Raw genomic sequence first — 25,053 nt, forward strand, 5'->3', positions numbered from 1 at the left:
ATGAACAGGGCACTACAAACTCAAGTCTACCAAAACTAAAGCCAGTTTAGGAAAAACACAAAACCTTCAAAATACAACTAGCTAAGCCTGTAAATTTGTCATAATGAGTTTTCCTGATGACTTAGATACTATGCACATATGTATAAGTGCTCTTAATTTTACTTTTTAAGAAGCAACACAAACACTCTGAAATGGTGTGGGACTACACAGCTCAAGGGGGACAACCAAAAGAAAATCTATTTTAGTGAGACAAAATTCCTCCAAAGCTTCCTGATATATGCATCTCTTTTGGCTTTAACTACCATTAAACTCAGTGGGATTTGATATGGACCTCAGTGACCTTTGGATCAGGTTTTCTTATTTTTGGCTACATCATTTATCAGTGCTAGAGAGTAGAATATATTTGGCCTTGTTTCCTCAACTCCCTTTCCTGTCACACTGGTTGCAGAGAGACCATTTGTGATAGAGCACCTTTGGGTGCCTGTCACTTTAAGGGCCAGAGCAGACATTAGGGCAGCCAGCAGCTGCGAGTGTAATGAGGCAGTTACATGACCACCAGATAACCCAGGGATGGGAGGGGTGGGAGGGCTGAGCATGCTCCATTTTAGATCCAGGCTTTCAGGGCTGAATCAGCAGTCTGCTGTTGGCAGTTGAATAGACATTATCCTGCTGAGCGGCTGCTCAGGAGCACCTTGGAGGTAAGAGCAGGAGCTATGGGGATGGCAGGAGGTTCCTGGTCCTGGGTATGACTGAAAACTGCACCTTGTTGGGGAAGGATGGCCTGGTGGGGCTGCCTATGGCAGGATAGCTCCCCAGAAATGCCAAGCCAGTTGCTTCCTCAATGAAAGGCAGGTAGGGGTGCCTTATAACACCAGCCCCCACTACCCAGTGGGTTACAGTTCAGACTGTGGGACCAGACATGCCTAGGAAGAGGCACCTGAGCCTAGGGGGTGTCCCTGGGGTCCCAGCATTGGGCAGAGCATTGGCCCCAGTGATGGGGCAGAAAAAAAAACTGGCTACATAGAGTAGGGCCATGAGGGAGGCCTGAAGGGTACGCAGTATTAGCATGTGCAGAGTAGGGTTGCAAGGGGCAACCTAGAGGGCTGCATTAAAGTAAGTTAGTGAGTGGGCCCCAGCGAGGGAAGTAAGTTGTTGCCCTAAAAAGGGGGCAAAGGAGAAGTTAGGTCAGGCAGAGCTGAGCCTTACCGAGAGGGTCCACAGTGCACAACTGAGGATACCAGGGCAAGCAGAGCCAAAGTCTAAGGGTGGCCTACAAGGGGATGGGGGAAGTCATAGTGGGTAGTTTCACGCATGGTGTAGCGGTGCTGTGACGGCAAGTTCTGGGTGGGGGGTGAGAGTCCCAGTGAGACCCTACAGCATGGGTCACAGTGAGGCACCATGCCCAATGGATGCCATCTTCAAGGCATGGAACATGGTAAAGGAAGGTTGGAGCCATGTGTAAGCCCCTTGGCATCGGGGTAGTAAATGGGCAGCCTCCTACTTATTACAACAGCTATCCCAACAAGTCATGGCAGGGGAGACAGGGCAGACTGCCCTAGATGAAGTGGCAGGCTGGTATGGTGACAGGCCATGAGCAGGTGCCTTTGGCACACCATTCTAAACACTTTGAGCACTCTTCTTGTTCTGTATCCAGGCACACTCTGGTCAAATGAATTTTAGGAGAGTTACAACCGTCTTGTACGGCTGTTGGCTCTCCTCATCATCAAGTTAGTGATAGGTAAAAGAAAGGAAGAAATTCAAATAGTTTCCCCCCCTTCTTTTTGTAAAACTGGCCTAACTTACAAATTTAAAGAAACACACAAATGTATCCTTCTATGATACTACATGCCACCAAGATGGTGGATAATGGGAAGCATTTGCAGAGTTTTATTTAGTTCCCACACAAGATGGATTGTGGGCAGCCTTTGTAACTTGTTCCACAGTTGGGACCCATTCATGGGTCACTAAATTATTGGCAATTTATCCTAGCTGACTTTGGGGAAGTCTTCCTAAATTGTCATTGGGCAGCAAAAGAGGGGAATGCTCAGAGGGCCTCAGCTGTCCAGATAATTGTAACCTGCCCAACCTGGGGAGCAGCAAGGTCAATCTGACTTTCTGTTGTACAAAACGGACAGCTGCCCAGTGAAAAAGTGCAGTGAAAAGTGCCTCACCTGTTTACGGATAACAAGCTTAAAATCCTTTTTGTCGTCAGAACTGCCTTGAAGCATCTGTACCAGAAATCCAGACTGACTGCTGTATTTCCCTTTCCACAGAGTCTAGGAACAGACGAGATAAAAGTGGGTAGACTCCTACCATGTCTTTGTTGTGGGACCTCAAATATAAAGCAGTGAGCAAAAAACTGTGTTACATGTGAGAAATACTGTAGTCTCTTGACCATAAATTTGTGGTATTAGGTGGTTTCTGGTTTTCTCTACTCTTCTTTCAGCGACATGACAGATGTATTTTCCTTCAAAGAACCTTCAAAACAAAAATACTACTTCCTGTCTCTACGCAGGCATCCCACTTTGGCAACCTCTAGGTTATTGTTTCTTTAATATGGGAGATCCTGAACCAGGGTGCTACAGCACCCTATTGTGCCTTGGAATCTTATCCAAGATCTCCTGGGGTGCCACACAATGTTAGCACTGCTAGGTGTGCAAACATGGTTCCCAAGATATACCCAGAAATTTCAAATAGGAATCCAGAGTGCTAAAAACATTCTGACCTATTGTGGTCTTTCTGAGTTCTTTGCAGCAGAAAAACTGCTCTATTTTTTTGTAGTCAAAACATGAGTAAAAGTTAAGAGCTACTGAGGGGTGCCTCACATCTAAAATGGCTGACAACCACTGTTCTATACTCTCATGTTGTCTATTTCATAGGTCTGTCAGTAACTATATCCATCACAATCTCCCTAATTTTGCTCAAGACTCTATTCCACCTCTGCTGAAATCCTTGTTTCAGCTTTCATCTCTGTAACTGCAACTTTTTATGGTTATAGTGTCCATGTCCCAGGTTTCCAGATTCCAATACATGCAAAAAGCTCTACTACTTGTCTGTAGAAACAGAAACATGGCACATGCTTGAAATCTCCTGTTCACTCTGAAATTCAGTTTAAAGCAGCCCTTTTGTTTATAAAGCTTTCTGAAGTTACTTCATCCTATGTTCTCCTAGATGGTGTTCCTTTATACCTCCCTCGTATCCTCCTTGCTTGGTCTCCTGTTATTTCTCTACTATATGGCAAGGCAGCCTTTTCCTCTCCAATTTCTGTCATTGATAACTATTTTTCTACCTTACTTTCTCTAATGCATTTCAAATTTTAGCTGGATACCATTTCTCCCTTGTCTATCCACCTTATTTCATTCCCGCTGTGCTTGCAGTTGTTGCTACAGTTGTATTTCAAACCAATTTACAAAGTTAATACAGTTTGTACATAAGAAAGATGCTAGAATACACTGACATTTTTATTTTAAGAAGTGTGAACATGGCAAGACATTATCTACTTTTTCTATTAAAAGATAGTTCTCTGGGGGTTGTTGCTGTTCTCCTTGGGGTATTTCATCTGTTTCTTCCAACTACAGCTAATAAGGGCTCATGATCCTCCTCAAAGTTAAAGGCTGAAGCAGCTAAGTTTTCTTATGTTTTCAAAGCAGTGTGTGCACCCTCATTCATGTTAGTAAGTGCCTAGTCATGGAAGGGGACCAACTTAAATTACTGACACTCCTTGTGAGAATAAGGGTCTACCAGGGTGATTTAAGCATTACATGTATCCTGAAATATCCATCAGGTCACTAAGAGTGCTTACAAAACCTGTATTTTTTTTCTTCTTCAATAGGGCCCCTGAAAATGTTCTGCAGCCACTTATGTTCTCTCCAAGGTTAATTTTTCACATAGGGGGTGGGGTGGGGCTGTCACTGGGGGAGGGAGCTGCCAGCTGCTTTGCTGCGTCTTGCATGGTGGTGGGGAGTGGAGGGTCGGGCGGAACGTAGCTCCTTCATCTTGCGAGCCTCCTCCAGTTACCCTGGCTTGGGGGTATTGGGGGTGGGAACTGGGATGAGACTGTGAAGTGAGGGGGCTCTGTAACACCCCCCCCCATGCTGGCTGCTCCCTCCCCCCCTCTCCCACACTGACAGCCCCAGAACCACGCGGGGGGTGGGGAATGGGCGAGCTCTAACTCATGGTGCTTTACGTAAAGCACCATGAGAGTTAGAGCAGGGCCCTAAATGTCTGTAGGCACCCTAAATCACTAAAGCCACTGCCCCCTCCCCTGCTTTTTTTCTTTTCTTTTTTTTTTTTTAAAGAAAGGCTGCACATTTTGTTTTGTTATAATGCTTGAGATCACCATCTTGCATCATTAAAAACAATTTCAGTTACCATCTTGGGTCCTCAAATACTTCAGGTTTTGCTTAATGCTTGGTTTTTCAGGAACCAATTAAGAGTCCTAAGTAGCGGTTGCCTGTACTGGAAATTTTGGAATCTCAAACCTGGCAAACACCTCTGTTTTTATCCTGAGTCATGAACTAGAACTTGGGGCACCAGATTCCAAATAACAATCAACATTAAGTAGCAGTACTCGGAAGCAACAGTACAGGCATATACCTTAATAAATTGCCTTAGGATTTATTTAGTCATGCAATAAATACAAAATTCATTTCTTTTAATTAAAGCTATCAGGTTAAAGATGGGCTCTGATTCCTTTACAGTAAGGTAAATCTAATGGGACTATTTTCAACAGCAAAATAAAACAGGGCAAATACTAATCCATGGAAGCTGTATTCTATAGGAAAATAAAATACTGTATGATAAATACAAAAACACTGGGGAAATATTACTTTGGCCATATTTGTAAAATAATGTTTAGCTATTTAGAATCATTTTTTACAGTTCATTTAGAGTTATGAAAAAGCATGTAACTTGCTTTTTTTTTTATGGGGATGTAAACCCTCAGAAAAGTTTTGAAATGGGCTTCTCCCACTCTCCAGCCAGTACCTATCTACATACAGTATTTGCAATTAGGCATTCAAATCTAAGCCCAATTGTGTGGGGTTTTTTTTTTTTTTATGGATGGCAGTTCTAATGTTTGCATATTCATCAATGTAAGGACTAAAAACTGCAAATCTGTTCATGCATCTGTTTCATTTTTGTTGTTTTTGTGTTCTTCTTTTCTCTTTTTTTAAATTCCTCTGCTTTTGTAGTTTTTAAGATGGGCCTATCCTCAAATATTATAGTAGATGATAATACCAGAGTTAAATTCAGTTGGATTTCTGTGCCACAAACTTGCACTAGTCTAAGAATTATTGGGGGAAAAAATCTTGGTACTTGTGTCCATTTCAAAGAGACTCGCTCCTTAGTGCTGCTAAGATTGCTTTGTCTTGCTGTAGTCATGCAAAGTAGGCTTAAAGCTGATGTAATGGCTAGTCGGGGATTCCCTTGACCTGAGAGAATTCCAAGAGTGATGGAGAATATACAGTTGTGGAAAAGATGGTACAGTCAGAAAAACCTATATTTGGTTCTTTCCAGAGGTCTTAAATGCACCTTGGAGGAAGTGGTTATACACAATGGATATATTAATTTAAACTGGTTTGTGTAAGGGACATTAAGAGACAATTTTCACTAAAATTAATCAAATTAAATTTTCACTTAAAATTAGGAATGACTTAAATATTTTCATCTTGTTTGTGGAAAACTGCTGTTCCATAAAGCATGACTTTTTTTTTTCTTTAGTGTTTTTTGGAAACTCCTGGATCTATGAAGAGATGCCTTTGAGGCCAGAAATATTGCTACATATTGACATATGCAACTTTCCTATCTTTGTTAACTTGTTTCCTTACTTTAGGAAGGGACAGCATTTTATTGCTTCTTTGTCCCTAACTCAAGCAAAAATTTTCATTATGTAACGGAGTATGGCATCAGTAAGGATCATGCAGGATTGGGGGCAAAACCTATTTTCTAATATAACAGGAACAGCTTCTCTTAAAACATCTAGGGGCTAAAAACAACGTAGGCGATTTGCTTGGGTTCTTAACCTGTCTGCTCATTAGTTGCCAGGTCAGGCAATTCCTAGAAGTAACTTTTTTGCTCTCAGAAACCCAGTACTTCCCTATGCCTGTTAGGCTTCATGTGCTGGTAGAATGTTTTTGTTTGCTAGACAGTATTGATCAAATCTTCGGAACTTGACTTACAGTAGCCATTTAAAAAAAAAAAAAAGAACTCTCCTCCCCTCCCCCCCCAACTCTGCCTTCTCCCTCCAGAAGAATACTCTGTCAGTTTATGTAGCTTCTGTGGCAAAGCACCATAGGTCTGTTCCTATCAACTTTCTTAACTAATATGTGGTAGAAAATAGTTTTAAAAATGTAAAAGGAAGGAAATATTAAATAATTCTGCAGGGGTTTTTATTACACTTTAACAAATACTTCCATCCTATCTTAACCTATAACATGGTGCCAAAGTATGCCTTTTGAGAGAACAAACTGTAGCTGGTTCAATTATATTTTTTTAAATCGTATAGTTTAAAAAAAAATCTAAATAATGGCTTATACTTAAAACATCCTATTTGCGTAAGATCAAAGTCAACTTAAATAGCATGCCTTTGTATACCAGCTCTTCTTTACCACTGCCAAACTGAGAAGAATGTTTACTTCTCCATCTTAGTAGTAGTAAACTCTCATTCATTTTTTGACCTTGAAATAGAGGTCAACCCCCCAAATTATACAATTCAAGTGGCCAGTTCTAGCTGACTTCATTTCACATCAAGTGTTGTGTGATTAGTATGACCTCTTGTGTTAAAGTCGGGAATATTCAGTTGTTTATTGACTTAACAGATCAGACAAGCACAAAAGATATCCCAAAAGCTAGTGAGAGGAGAGTGCTTGCCCTAATTCTAACGAAAGGCAGTCTGCCAACAACACGGACTGGATTTATTGCCGTTCATATATTACAATATTAAAAATATGATTTCCCTATACAGAGTACATCAATCTTTTACATATACAGAGCTATATGTTACATGCATCTTGATTTTTATCACTTAATTTCTAACTCTACTGAAAATTAAAATGATCAGAAAATGCAGGCAACATGTATTGTTGTTGCTGTTATACCAGTCAGAGGACTTGATTTGCCATTTGTCAAAATTCATTTAATGTCAGTTTGCCAGAAATGAAGAACTTGAGATCCAAAACTGAAGGTTAAAATCTAAATAACAATAAGGTCACAGCACAGATGAGGAAGCAAACTAGCAAGGAAGATCATAGTTAATGCTCTTGAAAGCCTTTATTTCACTCATTCATTGTCCTAACACGAAATTTTATGGCCAGCTTGTTTGTGCAGATAAAGACCATATAGTGCCATAGTGTACTAATCTTGGATTCGCATGTTATTACGAGCCCCTTCAAAACGTAGGCAAAATAGGATGGCTTGAACCAGAAAACTAAGCTTAGCTGGGGATTCTCCTTTGTTTTGTTTTGTTTTTTTATAGAGCATTTCCCCTCAGGTAAAATGTTAAATTTTAAAATTTGTAAGTTTTGAAGAAAATTGACTAACTTGGCTTTACATAATTCCAATATATAGATTGATACAACTTGAAAACTTAAGACTGGTATGCTAGACTAATGAAATCCATCTTTCATTCAGGTATGTATTAAGAAACTTTGTTCAGTTATTAATGAGGATGTGAATAGACAGTCATCTCATGATATTCTATACTGTAGACCATAAAATGTTATATTTATGCCCTCTTTCCTCTACTCCTGGCTCTTCTTTTTTTATAGCTTACTAGATCTAAACACTTTGATCTGCACGTCGCTTTAACAAGCCAGTTAGTTGCCTGCTTTTAGAACCATACTGCTTTAAGTCCATAAAGCTGCTATGAACGTACAGCTTATATGCAACGATCTTCACGCTTTGGTTGATAATGAGGGAAAAATACGGAGGTTCCTCTTCTGAATGAAATAGCTTCATTGTTCAAAACAGGAATTCCACCCCAAAACTTTTCCTGGACATGAACTCTAGTGTAACCTACACAGCTGCAAAGGGAATCTGTGCAAGATATAGAAACATCCAACTGAAAAGGAATTTCTGCTCTTTTAAACTTTTCTGGCATTTGTCTAACTCTAAAAATTCTTAGCACCAAAGCTTTCCCTAAACATTAAGGAGGAAAAGTAAGATGGCCAGACACTTTGGCCCCTTCTATCCCTGTCATTCAAGGGCAACTTTATAGTTCCTGAAAACAGGGCTGTCTTATGGAAAAGCTACCCCGGCTTTTACTATAATTATGAGGACAGCGTGGTGACAATCAAGTGAATCACTTACCCTTCTTCTGATCCTTTTCTCTCTACGCAAATGCAAACAGAGAGACTTTATCTGGCAGAGATATTAAATCTTCTAATGGGGAAGCTGAGAAAATGAATTATTCACTTACACTCAGTGGGGGGAAAGAAAAGGCTAAACAAGTAGCAGGTGAGCAACCTCGGTGTTGCTGCAGAATAGAGTTTCAGGAACCTGAATCCAGGTCGGCAATTCAATTACTTTAATGACAGCGATCCTGTTTCAACACTTAGAGCTTCTGCTCCCCCATTACAATGAGTCCCCAGCCTAGAAGCCCTTGGCTGAGCTGTTCTCGGAAGACATGTTAAAGCCCTGGGGGAAGAGCTCAGGGCCTGGTTTCTCCCCATGTCTGGCAGTGGGAAGTCACCACCAACGGTCAAGCTAAAGACCCACCTGTAGCAAAAGCTTTCTGTGTGTGGGAGCTGAGGTACAGCTAGAAGGTTGTGAGGGGAATGTAACTCAACTGTTTCCACAGATACTTTTTTTGGTGGTGGCCAAGTTCAGCCCTAGGTATATTGTCCCTTTTCTCTCTCTTCCCCTCACCAGAGCCAAATAGCCTGAGTTTCTCTGTGCACCTCCTAGTCAGGGAAGCAGCATCTAGGACAGCACAAGGCTGAAGTTGGCTCCTTATTCCCAGTTCCTTTTTCAAAGCTAATCTGAGCACAATTAAAGGCTGTGAGTAATAAATCGGACAGGCTAAGAGAGTCAGAATTTCCTCAGAAATCTATACAGGTTTCCCTTGCCAGCCACAGTTGTGCCAGCCACGATTTTGGGTATCCACACTTATATTCTGCATGCCATTTTGGCTACCATGGTATACTATTTTGAGCAACCTCGGTTTCCTGTTGCTGTGCATCAGGCTGTGCCACCTGCCATTTTTCCCATAAGCCTTTTGTCTTGCTAACCCTGGGAACTTTCAGGACCCTAGCCCCCCTGGTTGGCAAGGGAAACCTGGATTAACTGATAAAGATAGAAAATGCTGTCATACATCAAGTACACAGCCCTAAATGAGGAGCTGAGATTACAGGGCAAAGCCTTTTCCAGGTTACCCCAGTCCACACATCAGAACAATGCTTCCGAACAGGTGTGGGCAGGGCAGTGCCAGCCTGCCCCGTGTGCAATGCCTGGTGCCCCAAAACCAGGACCAGGGAATAAAGACCCAGCGGCAGCAAGGAGAGGCCGGCCCCAGCACCCCTGGCCAAGCATTGGGTGATCTCCTGGCCGAGGCAGGCGGAGGGCAGGCCGTGCCCCGCGCTACCCCGTTCTGTGCCTGTCTTGCAGGGCTCGGGTGTCCCGGACGGGAGGCGAAGGACAGCGGCCGCCCCGAAGCGCGGCTGAAGACAGGGCCGGGGAGCGGCGGGGCGCGGCCGCGCAGGATGTTTCGGAAGAAACGGAAATGTGAGCCCCGCGCGCGGGCTGCGGCGGGAAAACCCCAGGGCCCGGCCGGGCTTCCCCCGCGCCGGGCTTCCCCGCTCCTGCCCCTCCCTCCCTGGGCAGCCCGGCGCGGGGATGCCCAGGGCTTCCCCTTCCCCATGGCTTGGCGGGAGCGGGGGCCCCCCACCCCAGCTCCTCGTTCAGGGCAAGGGCGGAGGGGGGACTGCACCCGCATATGCCACTGCAGGTTGGCGGGCAGGGGCGAGAAATTGGGCCGGGACCTTACCTGCCGGGCAGGTGCTACCCGGGGCGGGGGTGGTGCAAGGCCGCGGGCAGCTGCTGCCGGGATCCTCCTTCCCCCCACCCCCTCACGCCGCAGCGCTTCCCCCCCTCCCGCCAGGTGACGTGATGCCCGTTGTTTGGGTCCGCCCGACCAATGGGACGCGGCGGCTGGATTCTACGGGAGCCGGGATGGGCCCTTGGTGGCAGCGGCAGCAGGACTCTCCGCCGCCCAGCGTCACGCATTGCGCAGGGCGCAGCAGTGCCGGATCGTCCTGCGGCTTTAACAGCGCGGACATGGACACCCCGCGGCACTTCTCGCCGGGCTTCGGCGCCGAGCAGCCGCCGCCGCCGCCGCCGCAGGGCCCGGACAAGGCGGGCGCGGCGCCGCACAGCCCGTGCGTGCAGTGCAACAGCTGCGCCTACTACGGGGCGGCGGCGGGGGACAACCTGCCGCTGCTGCTCCGCACTTCCTCGCCGCTGTCGGGCGCCTTCCGCACGCACTCCTCGCCCCTCTCGTCCTCCGCCGCTTCGTCCCGCCAGGGCAGCCAGCTGAGCGTGAGCGAGCTGCCGCCCCCCAGCCATGCCGGCGCGTGCAGGCAGTACCACGCGGCGCCGCACTACGCGCCGTGCCCCGGCCGGCACTCGGCGGCCAGCCCCAGCAGCAGCGGCGGCAGCGGCGCCCCGCAGCAGCAGCAGCAGCAGCAGCGCCGGGAGAGCAACCCCTTTACCGAAATAGCCATGAGCAGCTGCCGGTACAACGGCGGCGTCATGCGGCCGCTCAGCCACCTGGGCTCGTCCCGCAGAAACCTGCACGAGCTGGACGCCGAGGCGCAGCCGCTGCAGCCGCCGCTCGCCAGCCCCAGCGCCGCCGCCGCTGCCGCCCCGGAGATCGTCGTGTCCAAGCCTGAGCACAACAACTCCAACAACCTGGCGCTGTACGGCCCCGGCCCCGGCCCCGGTCCGGGTCCCGGACCTGGCCCCGGCCCCGGCCCCGGCCCCGGCGCCGGCGCGGCGGGCGGCAGCCAGAGCAACAGCGGCAGCAAGTCGAGCAAGAAGAAGAACCAGAACATCGGCTACAAGCTGGGGCACCGCCGCGCGCTCTTCGAGAAGCGCAAGCGCCTCAGCGACTACGCGCTCATCTTCGGCATGTTCGGGATTGTCGTCATGGTCATCGAGACCGAGCTGTCCTGGGGAGCCTACACCAAGGTGCCGCCCTCACCCGAGCCGCTGCCCCTGGCCCCGCCGGGGCCTGGGGAAGGGAGCCCAGGCCCGTGGTTGCAGATCTGGGGAAGCCCTGCCCTGGCCGTCCTGGCCGTGCCCTGCTGGGTTGTGCTCTGCCTTGCCCTGCCTGCTGCACCGGGCACTGGAGTAACTTAGTTTGTCACTCCTGGGCAACACATGCCCACCCACGGGCTGTGGCAGAGCCTCTATTTCAGTGGCTCACTCTGTGCCCTGGAAAGTGACTCTCACAGAACCCTGCACTTTGCAACCCAGGTGGGGTGGAGGGCAAAGAAGGGCAGGATGTGGGGGGGGAGATCTCTCTCGCTCGCTCTTTTCTTTTTCTTTTTCTTTCTTTTTTTTTTTGCCTGTTCACAAACACCCTCATTTCTCTGTTGCAGGAGTCGCTGTATTCATTAGCTCTAAAATGCCTTATTAGCCTCTCCACGATCATTCTGCTCGGTCTTATCATTGTATACCACGCCAGGGAAATTCAGGTAATGAATGCTCTGCTTCTTCAGTTATCAAATGTTGCAGCCCAACGATGTTCATGCAAAACACTCGTATATCTTCCTCTTTCTCCCCCCTCCCCAAATAATCCCACCTTTTTTGAGTACGTATTCTTTCATTGCTTCGGGGGGGGAAATAAAAAAGACTTTGTTCCTAGATTTTAGTCACTTACAGAGATTTAAATGAACATACACAGAGCTTTGTGTGTGTTTGTTTGCTTTTTTTACTAACAGCTACAGCAATGTTTTTGTAATGTGATTTCTCACTCCTAACCATTGAATACAGTATTCCATTACCCTAGGCTGTATGGGAAATGTATTAGCCCAGCATGTTAAAAAAACAAAAAGCAAAAACAAAAAACAGAGCATGGCATTCACCAGTGACCATCTATAAACTATGCTAATCCATACATCTTCTTTGGATCACATGATTCATTGGTAAGTGGCTTCGGTCACCTCTAGCTGTGGAATCTTCCATGCTATATGGAATGTCTCCTATAAAATTTGTTTAGAAGTAGAAAACAAAAGGAGCAAGAAGGAAAAGAATAGAAAAGAGAAACAGGTTCTCAAACTTGAAATCAAAGCCATCTAGTAAAACAATATGAGGCAATAAAGATCCATCTTGAGTATTGCCTTAATTATCAATAAATACAGCTTAACAGGATTTAGACAACTTCTTTCCATAAGCCAAACCAGAAAATAATTTTCAGGGATACTGTTCTAGTTCTGAAATTCCTTAGTTCTCACTCTGAGTTGGGAGTTTTTTCTTCCATCTCAGGAATGAATGTCCTTGGCTGCTGAGGATCTGCTGATGGTGTTGCAGATGTTTTTAAAGTGATTCTCTTCTATTTCTAGATATACAGTGGTGTAGCTAGCACTTTTGGAAAACTTGTGGCTAAAGGCAGACATGAATGTTTCTAGCACAGAGAGAACTTTCTTCAGTATTACCAGTGAATGCAAAATGTGCAATGCTTCTATAAATGAACAGGGCTATAGTTGCTTTATAGGCATATGCAAAAGGTTTATATCTACTTAACATAGAGTAAGGAAACATTTGGGGATTTTTTTTTTGTGTCTGTCCACTTGCAACCTCCCCAGGACAAATTGCAGCTTGGAGTCTTGTACCTGAAAACCTTCTGAAGAAAAAATCTTATTGGATGGGGCCCTGGTTTCCATGTTATGTATAAAACAAGTTAATCTAATTCTTCTGGAGCAGATGACTTTATGGTGAGAGAATATTAATGGGAACTATTGAAACACTTCAGAAAAATAAACTTTTTGAGGAAATCGGATTACCAATATAAACACAGTTAACTTATTTTTCTTATGTCTTTTATCTGCGAAGTAGAGCTTTATGCCAGTGTATCTGGCTCTGGAAACTGTGGAAAGGGTTCCTATAAGAAATTCAGTTTAACAAACAGCCTCCTTGGATACTGTAATTATTGTGATCCTTTTTTTTAAAAAAAGGTAAAATAGTTAACTATAAGTTTGTTCTTGTTGCTTTGAAATAAATGTTGAGTTTGCATTTGTCTGTAACTGTAACTAGTATACTGATTTTGGTATTACAGTTACATTAGTGTAACTGTAATACTAAAACATAATGCTTGTTCATTGAAGGAATATGACTTCTGTTTGAGGGAAGCGGGGGAAAGAGCAAAACTTTGTGATTAATCAATCTATTTTCAACCTGAAGTTTATTTTGTAGAGGAACAGGGATAAAACTTCATTCATAAATGAACTTTAATAATCTAAAACAAATCTGAGAAATGTCACTGATTTTTGTCTTAGTATCTTGATTTGTAACAATTGTTTAGAAAGAAAGTACTGTTAGAGCTCTACAAATAATTGGACAGACTCCATGTTTACTACAGCTATAGCATCTGTTTGCTTACCTCTTCTTCATTTGTTAAACACCTTGTACGTCTGTTTTTCAGTTAGATGTAAAATCAAAGCCCTACAATGACTGATTTTTTTTTCCCCCCCCCCCTTCGTTTATAATAAAAAAGGCTGTTTTCTTGCATTTCTACTACTTCGGGGTTTAACTGGGAGTTTTAAATAACTCCACCATGATTGAGAAAATGTAGAAGGAATCACACCATTCCATAGCGTAATCAAGGAAGGTTAAAGTAATTTTTAATGCTGCCTGAAAGTATTAGGATGAGACTGTATCATTATTTCATAGTTATTTGACTTTATTCTATGCAAGGCCTGCTGTCGACTGCAATAGTCATTGCAGGGTCCTAGGCAAATTCCAGTTTCTCTGGGCTCAGTTCATTCACCTGGAAAATTAAGAGGGACCTTTCTTTTGTCAAGGAAAACATTGGCCACTATATCACCTTGAGTGAGACGGTATTACATATCCTTGTCATTTAGAGGCAATGCACTGATTTTGTTAAGATATGTTACTGTGAATAATGACTAAACAGCCACATAAGTAACAAATACGTAGTAGTATCAAAAGTGAGTGGTATTTATGTTTTAGGCCTTAATATAATAAAACTATTTTAAATACTTTGGGTCCTAATAAAAATATAGGAAATTTATTTGGCTAAGTATTTTTTCCCATGAAAAATACTGAATAATCCCATTAACACAATTGCTTAAAATTGATCTTCTTTACAGCCTTCTGCTTACTGAAGAGACACGGTGTCAAGTTCTGCAGTCCTTTTCTCAGGCAAACGTCTTGTTACCTTTTTATAAGAGGTGTTTTGTCTTGTTTCTGCCCCCCTCCCCTTTTAATGAGGATACTAGGATGCTGTACATAGAGCAATGGTTTTCAACCTGTGGTCTGCAAACCCCTGGGGGTCAGTGGACCATGTCAAAGGGATAAGTGAAAGATAACTGTGATCAATTAGATGTACATGAATACCCACACTTACAATTCAGAGGGGTTTACACCTCCATTTGAATATATTTTTGGGGTCAGCAAATGAAAAAAAAGGTTGAAAACCAGTGCCATAGATAAGTGCTATTTTTGATACATTTTTATTTTATTTCTTTTTTGGAAGTGTTGTTTGAACTCACTATTTGGTGTTAGCCTAATTTGTATTTCATCATAAATTCTGTCTTAATTCTCAGTTGACAAGTGCTGAGACTATGCTAGTGAGCATAGCGCAAGCTAACAAGAACTCACTGAGATGGCAAACAATATTCTAGGAAATGGTAGAACATGAGTATTTTTCTGTTTGTAGCATGACAGGTTTTACAGTCTGAAATCAGGAATAATACTTGGAAACAGGGACTTCGTGGCAAAAATGAGAGTTTAGAGATCACTTCTCACAAAAAATTATTCTTGAAAGCATCTGATGACCTAAAATGCCTGCTAGGTGAAATAAGAGTTTCTTCTTGATCTTTTGGTGTCCTTCTCCTTTGAGTTGTAGTTAAGGGACATCTGAAAATCAGTACATGGTGCCAACATTTCTTCTTTGGAGGTGACTATATTTTATAAATTTAAATGTTCCTTTTGATGGTTGTCTCATGAAAGCTAGAAAAACTGGCAGCCCACAAGTGACCAGCCATCCTACTTCAACGGCACTTGGTAAGAAGATATTCAACTGAGGAAAATATACAAAAGAGTCCCAGTTGATTGCGATTTATGTTAGGTTCTTATTTGGTAGACTGTGTAATCTGTAGTAGGCAGAAGCTCCTCGCACTGTAGGTTTTTTTTTTCTTCTTTTTCAGCACCGCAGACAGCTCCGGACATTGGAAATACCTTTCTCTGTTAGGTTATGTAATTTTACTTTTTGTTCAAAACCAAAGCTTTGTATAAGTCTCCTTTAGTTCCCATTTCAAAATTCTTCTGGAAATCTAAGACTTGAACAAAGTTTTGTTGAGTTGATGTTAACTGCGTAGAAATTCATGACTTTTAAATGCACATTAAGTCTTGCATTTTAAACCCATTAGCAAAACAAATTCATTTTTATGCTCTAATAAATGTGCATGGACTCCTTGTTCTGTCAAACTCCAGGATTCCTGAACACTGTAGCCTAGAATTCTTGGAAGACATTATATGTAGTGTGGTGATTTTTTTTTTTTTTTTTTAAAAGCTATTTTAGGTTTTTAAAAAGTACATACTTGAAATACAGTATGTCACTAGCATACCATAAAATTATGGTCATGCAATTTTTATTTTTCAGGCTTGTGCATAAAGAGAGAGCTATTAACATAATATATTAATTTTTCTATACAAAAACTATTAAAAGGATAAGACCAGTCAACAAGATGAGGGACAGTGTATGTGATTGTTAGCTTATCTTATTTTGAAAAAGGCAAGAAACTAGGAATCAAGGATTCAGACACACTTAACTGAGTCATTTACTTCGTGTTGGCCAGTCATAACCATAATTCCATGCAAACATTGTAGTTGGGAAGGTTATAAAATATTCATTAGAATCCCTATCCATGCAAAAGAAACCTCTATGGCAGTTGATCTTTCAGTCTTTTGAATACCTAAAATCAATCAAACAAATGAACAGACCAACAAACTCGTCTTCTTTTTGGAGCTGGAGATGAATCTCAGTAGGAAAAATCACCTGTTGCTACTTCATCAGGCCTAAACTAAGACAAGTATGAATAACAGTGTCATTCAGTAGCCTTGACTCTTACTAGCTAGGGACTAATGGCCTATTATTCTGAAGGCAAACTTAGTCCACTGAAAAATTGGTCGTCAGTGGGCATGTCCACACCTGCATTTATCCTGGATTAAATTTACTGTGCAGTAAGTGGGGAATAGGCTGGTGTCTACATGTGCAGGTGACCTAGGGCCAAATTTAGTCCCAGGTCAGAGCAGTCTGCCATGTGCCCCTGTGGCCACTGGGGGGAGCTCCAGCCTCTGGCCACATGACTGCCAGCACTTGGAACTAAATTTTAGTCCCAAAATGAAGCCAGGAAAGGCAGCCAGCCAGGAGCCCTGGGGCTGGGTTCAGGCTGGTCCTCTAGTGGTCCCCTAGTGGCTGGGCAGACCCAGCAGGGAGGCCCCCTGGATTATTGTGCAGTAACATTTCTACATGTGCACAGTAACTAATTGGGAGTAAATTTGATACCTGCATAATGCAGGTATCAAATTTATGCTCAAGTTGGCATAAGTTTCTATATTTACTGTGCAGTATGGGTGTACATGCATAGACATGCATCTGTACTGTGCAGTACTTTTAGTTACTGCGCAGTAAATGCATGCATGTATACATGCCCAGTTGTAGGTAAAAAGAGGAGGCCTTTCTGGGGCTAGTGATGTATTTTTAACTTCTTAATACTCCATGGGTTATTACTTAGCATGTAGAATTTCCATCTAGAATGAATGTTTAGTTTAAGGTCATAAATACAAAAAAATTTTCTACGTGTGAAAGAATTAGAGTAGGTGAAGTAAGAGTGTCTCTTGAGGTGTACAAAAGTCATTGTTGATGTGATTGAGTCAGCTTTAATTTTAAGGCTGGGACAAGTTTAAATAATAGGTTTCCAAATTTTGCTACCTCTGTACTAGATGAAATGGGAAATGTAAATCCTATAATTTCTGGTAAGCACTGAATACCAGACATGATTTAGTCCCACTTAGTTGTGCCCTTACATTATTAATGCGTGGAATGATAATAAATATTGGTTGCTTATTGAGTTTGTGTGTACCACAAATTTAATTATGTGGTGCTACAGGTTTTGTCCCAAATGGGGTTGTTTGGTACTTCTAGAACTTTCATGCATGCACAACATCATGATGTAGGAGAGGAAGACCAATATAGGCAGAAGCCATCAACAGGAAATAAATTGTAGAAGCTATTTTAAGGAGAGTAAAGGCAAGTAGATGGGAGTCTGTTCAACATAGAATCTATATGAAGTAAATAGAAATTCTCTTTGGGTAAACTTCCCTGTATGCTCATGTTTGGGAATTTCTGATTTTAGAGTTGATCTTTATAGAACTTCAGTGACAGTGTACAATTAGAATTTGTCCTTACATGACCACTGGATTTTTTTTAAAACAATAAATAACTCAAAAGATCTTCATTAAATGCTTTCTTGTGTGTGGAATGAAATGGCTAGAAAGATGGAAGTTGCCTCATTAGTTATAGCTAAATTGCTAACAACAAAACTATGTAAGAAATAAGATGGGTAACTTGGAATTGATTTGCAATTTGATAGTTTAAATTGGTGGTTGGCAAACTTTTCAAGCTATGTCCGGAATAACCCAGATCAGGTCAGAGGCAGGAAGTTCTGGCTCTAGGACCCAGCTGCTGCTACCTCCACTTCTTCCTGCCACAGCCCAAGGGGAAGTGCCAGTTGTGGAAGCCCCAGTTTGTAGGCCAACTCATGGGCTGTAGGTTGCCAGCCCCTGGGTTAGGTTCTTAGAAATGGTATCTGATGAACTAAGCAAAAGGAGAGTATAAAAATGCAGGCCTACTTCCTCCTCCCACTTTATGGTCTAGGATGGGTTTGATTTACATCAAATAAATTTCAAATCACGATTTAGATTGCTGGTCAGGAAGCCTTGATTTAAACTTTGTTTTCTACAAAAAGTGCATTCTAGTTATTTGATGTAACCTTCATTAAAATATTCCCAAACAGGGTCTCTTTTACAGCCTGGCAAGCCTGCTACATTCTGTCACTAGATCTCAAATCAATGGAAAGGCTAGACTCTGAAATGTATCCCTCAAGACTTCTTGGAATATTCTGCTCAAAATGTTTCTCTTTTGTTTCTACTGCCCTTCCCTTCTTGCATTTGTTTCCAGACTCTTCCTCCTTGCCCAAATCTACTTCACCCCCAACAAGCCTCTGTTCATTGAACTTCTTGAAATGTTGCACTTTTAGAGTGAGGCAAGGGTTTGACTCAGTGTATACAAACTTGCAGAGAGATAACAGGGCTGACGGGTAGGTAATCAAGTCTGTTCTCTCTCGCTTCCATATACTGCTGTTAACAAGGATGTTATCTCTGGAGACAGTTTGAGAACTGAAACTAAGCATCACAGTAATACTCAATGGGATCTTCCTGACTGAGCACATAGTCCCATTGGATAGAGTGATTTATTAATCTATAGATGAGTCTCTGGGAACCCCATAAGATTGGGCCCCTAATATAGTCCTTGGCCTATTGTGATACATTTATAAAACTTTTCTAAAAAGGTTACTTGAATATATTGTCTCAAGTAGTACATAACTAGAATTTACAATCTCTATTCCATGATGGTATCTTTGAGCTCTAACATATCCTAAATTAAAACTAGCTTTATATAGGGTTTTTTTTTTTTCTTAAAGCAGCTTAACCAAAAAAAAAATACAATTAAATAAAAAATGGTTTAAATAACATTTGACTTAAAAAAAAAAAAAAAAGTTGATTTTTATCCACCCTGTTACGGTCCTGAAATGCACAAATTAATAGTGTACAATTGTTGTTGTTCTTCTATGCTCATACTAGTCTCAGGATTAGTTGTTTATTACAAAAATGCATGAGGTACCCTTCATCATAATGCATAAGGCACCCTTTTTATGCCTTCTATCTCCTTGTTTTAAATAATGAAAGAGTAATATTTAATGAGCTTCACATATTTCTTTCTTGAAAGTATGTTATTTTTCTACTCCACCTCCATCAAACTGAGCTTGGTGCTCAATTCATAACTGTTGCAGGGCAAAACTTAATAGGAATTCACAAAAATATTACTGAGGTGGTGTTAACGTTTTATTCATATGGTTAGATTCAAGAAAGTCATGTTCATTCTGTTTTGTGTAACACAGAGCACACAAGACATATGCTGATTGTAAACCAAAATCCCTCTGGGGAAAGGTCACAGTGTCACAAAGTTCATAGTAAAGAAATGGTGTTGGCATAATTGGTAGGTCCAGGGGAATTCTCCGCCCAAGTCAATGCCACCCACCTTTGTAACACCTGGGCAGTTTGGGTTGTGGTGGAGAGAAAGAGATTATTTTATCTAAGCAACACTCTACTTCAGTGGAGTGGTACTTGTTTACGTTGCTGGCCCTGTATCAAGTATTTTGCTAAAGTTGTGCCAGAAGGAACAGAGCCTGGTTCACCCTCATGTATGTGTGGGATCTACAGAGCTAACCACTCCCTGCCACGCCCCCCCCCCCAAAAACCCAACAAAAAGCAAAACCAACCCCAAAAACAAAACAAAAAACCCTGAAAACAAAACAAAACAAAAATGCAGCAAACAAATGAGCACCACGCAAACAACTCAACTTAGGAAAATACAAAAGCTTGATTCTGAATAGACGCAAGAAGCAAGTCTGTAGAGTAATGATGCTTTAATGATCTTCGTCTCATGCTCATTCAAGTTCTTTAGCACTTTTGATTTATTTCAGTGAACTTTGGATCAGGCTCTCTACCCAAAATGGGACATCTTTCTGATCCGTACTTGGTTCGTTGTATGCTTGTCCTTGGAAAATCCTTTGCTACTAGCAGAGTTTCTGCTCCTGGATTTTGTGGTAAATGCATGCTAAAAATCCACAATGCAAATAAAAGACCTGTAGTGTACGTCAGAGATTACTTCCTTTAGTTTGTTGAAGGATGGCTACAAAGCATGCAACTGTCCCTTTTTATTGAAAGGCTGATGCATGGATTTAAGAGTTTCTTTCAGTCTAATTATCTTGCTCTTAAAATGTCCTTATTTTTTAGAGGTGCTTGTAGAACCTGTTTACTTAAGTGAAAATTGTAGGTGCTAAACATCTCTGAAAATAGGAATTGTGTTTATCCATAATACCAAATGAGGGATTAATGTGATGTTGGGGACCTCCATAAGTTTGTTTGAGAATTCAGTTAACAGTCTTTAAACATGATTTTTTTGAGTTCAGTGTTAGGGATGCTCATTGGCAGAGCTTCATTTGTCAGTGTACAACTGAATGATGATAAAAACATCTAACTCCCCTTTTTACTTAAATGCTCTGTTACCTAAAGCTTCTTCTGTGTATGTGGCCACCACATAATGATTGCCAGGCTTTTGTAATTAGTACTTACAGCAGTATGTGCGACTGTCAAGAATCTTATTATACAAATAGAAAACGAAACAATTTGGAAAATGGGGGTCAAAACCTCAACGTACATAAATTGTTGTAGCTCAGCTAACATCAAATAGTGATGGTTTTATGTCAGCTGAGAATCTGTTCCATAACATGCTGTTACTTTTTATAGTGTTTGTCTTGCAATGGTAGAAAATATGTTGGAATCTCCTTTTGCTTCAGTGTAGTTTCTTTATATCAGTTTAAATGAAGAGAACAAGACCAAACAGATTTTGGCAATATTTCTGCAACACAGTTATGAAATATATATCTGACCTATTGAATGTAGTATTCTGGCCTTTGGATTTGATTTGAGATATGTTTGCAATCAGTGTGAATGGAGACCAGAATGGAAATAGCTGTGATGTTGTACTAGATTCAGGTGCATTGAAGGTGCACTGTGGAGGCTTCCATAGAATTGGTCCAACTTTAATAAGTATCATTAGTCCCTTTTTTCAAGATAACTCAAATATCATTCTTTTGCCTCTTCCTTAAAACATGAATAACTGTAGCATATTTTGATCTGCAACTCTTCTTTAGTAAAATAAAAGTATGTTGCATGAAAGAGACAATAAAGAGGATGTAGTATAATTAATTTTGTAATTGGCTTTCAGGTAATCTGAATGCTTTGCCCAGTGTTCTAATGTTCAAGTATTTTTCCTTATTTATCTTATAGTCAATTTTAACTATTATGGGGGGTAGGAAACATGAGTTAAATGTCTTTAAGTAGAACTCAATTCAGTTGAAAAAAGAGATACAGTTCATGACAAAACAGATGAGCGTCATTCAGTATAAAATATCTCCCTTTATTATTTCAATGGCATTTCTTTATGATGTAATAAATTCTATTACATTTGAAAGTTGCATGAGAAGTTTTTTCCATTCTGAAAAGCTGATGTATGCAATATTAAACCATGTTACTTTTAGCAGATTACATATTTTCATTGAGGGCCTGTTGGCAATCATTGTCACATACATTTTGTAAAAAAAAAAATATTAAAATAGATTGCTCTTTCATATCGAAATCTGACCCAGAGGCAACTTTTATAGATTATCCTGCTGTCTTACAAATCTTTCTTTTATTAGGGAAAATAGTGAAATATAGAGTAGATTTTATCATTTACAGCAAATTTGTGTTAAACTTGAATTTTGCAGCTGAAAATGCTGATAGTTTAGTTTCTATTATACATCTATCATGAGTATAATGCCCTCTTTTCAGTACTGTTCCTCAGGAAGACTCATTTGTATTTTATCAGTTCATTGAACTCTTCACTAGAACAATTCCTGTAATTGTCCTCATTGATCAGTGTCAAAATAGACCCTTAATAAAAAAATTTCTTATGTTGACTTTTTATAAAACTTCATTCTAAGAAAGGGAAACAAATTAGATATTTATTCAAGGCTGAATACTGAGAAGCACTAAGGGGCTGCAATAGTATGTTCCCCCAGCTCCCATTCAGTTGCATGGAAGTTGAGGATGCACTGCTCCTGGCAGGACTGAATCTTTATTGAAGAAGTAACCATCTTTCTTAAGCAGGGAGGTCATTGTTGTTGTCTTTGGTCTTTTACATTTTAAATCAGCAAATCATGATTTTTCACTTTTGACGTTTAACTATATATTGTATGTTTTCCTCTTTTAAAAAGTAGGTCTGTTTTGAGGATTAATTCTGTAAAAGTAGCAAATTCTTTAACTACAAGTCTAGTCCATTCACTAAGAGTACAGTAAAAGCCCTGTTTTCTGGCATGTGTGGAATGGAGGGTGCTTGTAATCTGTGCCCCAGGTAACTGGTGCTTTTAGGAGTTTCCGGTCAGACACGGAGTGTTGGAGGGGTGGCAGTGGCTGCACAAAGAGCAGTGAGGGGGAGGGTGGTGGTGACCGCACATGGGGCATCTACAGCATAGGGTGGTGTGCGACAGCAGTGGTTGCTGCGTGCAAGCTCCCCCGCATCTGGCTGGCTGGCCAGAAATTCTGGTTAATAGAAATGCTGGTTAGTAAAATGCTGGATAACAGGGCTTTTACTCTATTATGTTATGGCTTATGTAACAAATTTCTCTTTACACCCCAGAGAGCTGAACTGTATACCTTGAGTACAATCAAAAGAGTTCAAAAATTCATAGATATTAGGGCTGGAAGGGACCTTGGCAGATCAAGTCTGGCCCCCCACCCGAAGGCAGGAAGTCAGCTGGGGTCATGGGAACCCAGCAAGATAAGCATCCAGTTTTTTCTTGAAGGTGTTCAATGTAGGTGAACCACCTCTGATGGCAGGCTATTCCTTTGAGTTCCTTTGCTGTTACGTCTGGACAGACTTGTTTAAGCCAATGGCTATGCATAGGTGTTAGTGAGAGAGTTAACTGAAAAGCAAAGGAATTGAAAGGGGGGTTGTAACTGAAACTGTAATTTGGCCTGACATCTGTTACAGTAAGGAAGGATCGATCCCAGCTTGGCTATGAGAGGTTAGGTTTCGAGAACTGGCAGTTGAGGTGGGCGAGTGAATTGTTTTTCTGATTAAAGGCTTGTTTTGGAAGTAGCGAGGAAAGAAAAGGATGAGACTATATCATTAAATTATTACAGAGTTACTTTTTGGGGTAGGTTCATTCTAACTTTGCCATAGGCAACAAATATTTCTGCTTGGCTTTTATGTTAGGTCAGTTGAACTATGGCAGAAATGCTAACTATGTATGCCACAAAATAAATTGAACTTTCGCTTTTGGATTATAACTTGAACTGTTGTAGTTTTAGCTGCATGTCTTTCATGAGTAACTAAACATCAGTCTCACAGTTCGTTATATGCAGTTCATTATATGCATGTGTAATAAATAAGAAAAAAGCACAGGAAGGTGGACCTTGGGAGGATTAAATGGGTCATTGTAGAGTGGTAGGTAAGGTGCAGCATGAAAGGTCTCAACCAACTTTCAGGTCATCAGTCAGTGGATGTGTGGGGGAGTGATATTTGCAAGGAGGGAGGGGAGTTGGGCTGAGGGTTCCAGTTATGACGTGCATGGTTGCATTCAGCTGAGTGTCAGCAAGTTGTGTATCTGATAATCTTTGCCAGACAGATGCACGATAATCTGCTGCTGAGTATGATGGGGCAAGGGCTGAAGTCCAGAGTGTGGCTGCAGCTCCTCACGTTGATCCAACAAGCTTGACTAGCAAGTTGTTCTGGGATTTGATCTTTGTTGCTATTTTCTTTAAATGTTTCCAGAAAGTCAGGATTCTGTCTAAAGATACTCCCAAGTATGTTGGGCAGGGATCATGCTTTAGTCTTTGACCACCCATATACATATTAAGTTATTTTTTGGCACTGGCATTGTGGAGATAGAACAAACTAGATACAGTTTTGGTAGGACTCTGCATGAGCTGCCATGTGGTTCAGTAGTCTGCCAGCTTTGTCACATCTTTGTTCAGGGTCTGGTCCAGAGCACAGGAAGATGGAGCTTGAGTGGTACAGCAGATGTCATCAGCATAGATGAACTTGCAGGTTGTTGGTAGATCATTTATATATAAGTTGAACAGGGTTGGAGTGAGCATTGAGCCCTGTGGAAGTCCATTGGCCTGTTTCCTCCATGTGCTTATCCAGAGACACAGTGGGAGTCTTGGTCAGAGTTGTGATCAGAATTCAGCTTCTCCTACATGCCAGTGGAAGTAGAAATAGAGCAAACAGATGTTTTTGTCCATTTTTGTGTAATTCTTAAACTCCGGTATACAATTAAAGAATACTGGTATAATGCAGTCTCTGCAACATGAGCGTAACTCGTTGTGTGATGTACAGTGTGTTACAGCATATGCTATGCATCTCTTGCAACATAATATTGTAATTGATCACACTTGGGTATACCATAATAGTGTTTGAAAGTATCCTAATTGTGTAATGTCTAAAAGCGTCATGCTGAATTAGATCGGTAGTGCCTCTACAACTTCATGATGTCTTTTATATAACACGCCATGCATGCTCTTTATTTGTATCTGTAATATGTGACTAAATTTATCATGAGCCACTGCTTCAACTTTTTAATCTCTTATCAAACACACACACATTCGTACTTTTCCTTCCTAAGAAGAAAATCGTTGTACTGCCAGGTAAGAAAATCACAGCCTATTATGTGATTACATCTTGGAATTTGACACCTTTTATTAACAAAATGGAGCCAGCTCTTTCAAAGAGGGTTTAAGATGGCCTATAAAATTTAACCCACGAAGTCTGCAGGCAAAGAACTTGAATCTCCATTTTATAAGGAAGTCTGGAGAAAGGCTGTTTGCCTGGACAGCATCTAGTAAGTTGTGCCCATTTCCACAATACCACATATGAAGTAATTTGCACTTGCAAATTTGAATACTCAAGTGTCAAACAACATC

The 25,053-nt window shown here is 41.7% G+C and overlaps 1 protein-coding gene across 3 annotated transcripts in view; it reads left to right on the forward strand.

The window, feature by feature from the left end:
- Positions 1–10,083: 10,083 nt before the first annotated feature.
- Positions 10,084–25,053, forward strand: part of KCNN2 (potassium calcium-activated channel subfamily N member 2) — a 114,065-nt gene continuing 99,095 nt past the window's right edge. Inside the window, exons 1-2 of one of the 3 annotated variants that reach the window (XM_090038393.1) lie at positions 10,084–11,184; positions 11,598–11,693. In XM_090038393.1, coding sequence (XP_089894519.1) covers positions 10,105–11,184; positions 11,598–11,693 — 1,176 coding nt within the window. In that variant the 5' untranslated portion in view covers positions 10,084–10,104. The remainder of the gene's footprint in view (positions 11,185–11,597; positions 11,694–25,053) is intronic. The other 2 variants (XM_090038392.1, XM_090038391.1) reach the window with 2 other exon arrangements.

Source organism: Crocodylus siamensis, chromosome 3, assembly GCF_052110815.1.
Source record: "Crocodylus siamensis isolate JL-2025a chromosome 3, ASM5211081v1, whole genome shotgun sequence".
Lineage (NCBI taxonomy): Eukaryota > Metazoa > Chordata > Crocodylia > Crocodylidae > Crocodylus > Crocodylus siamensis.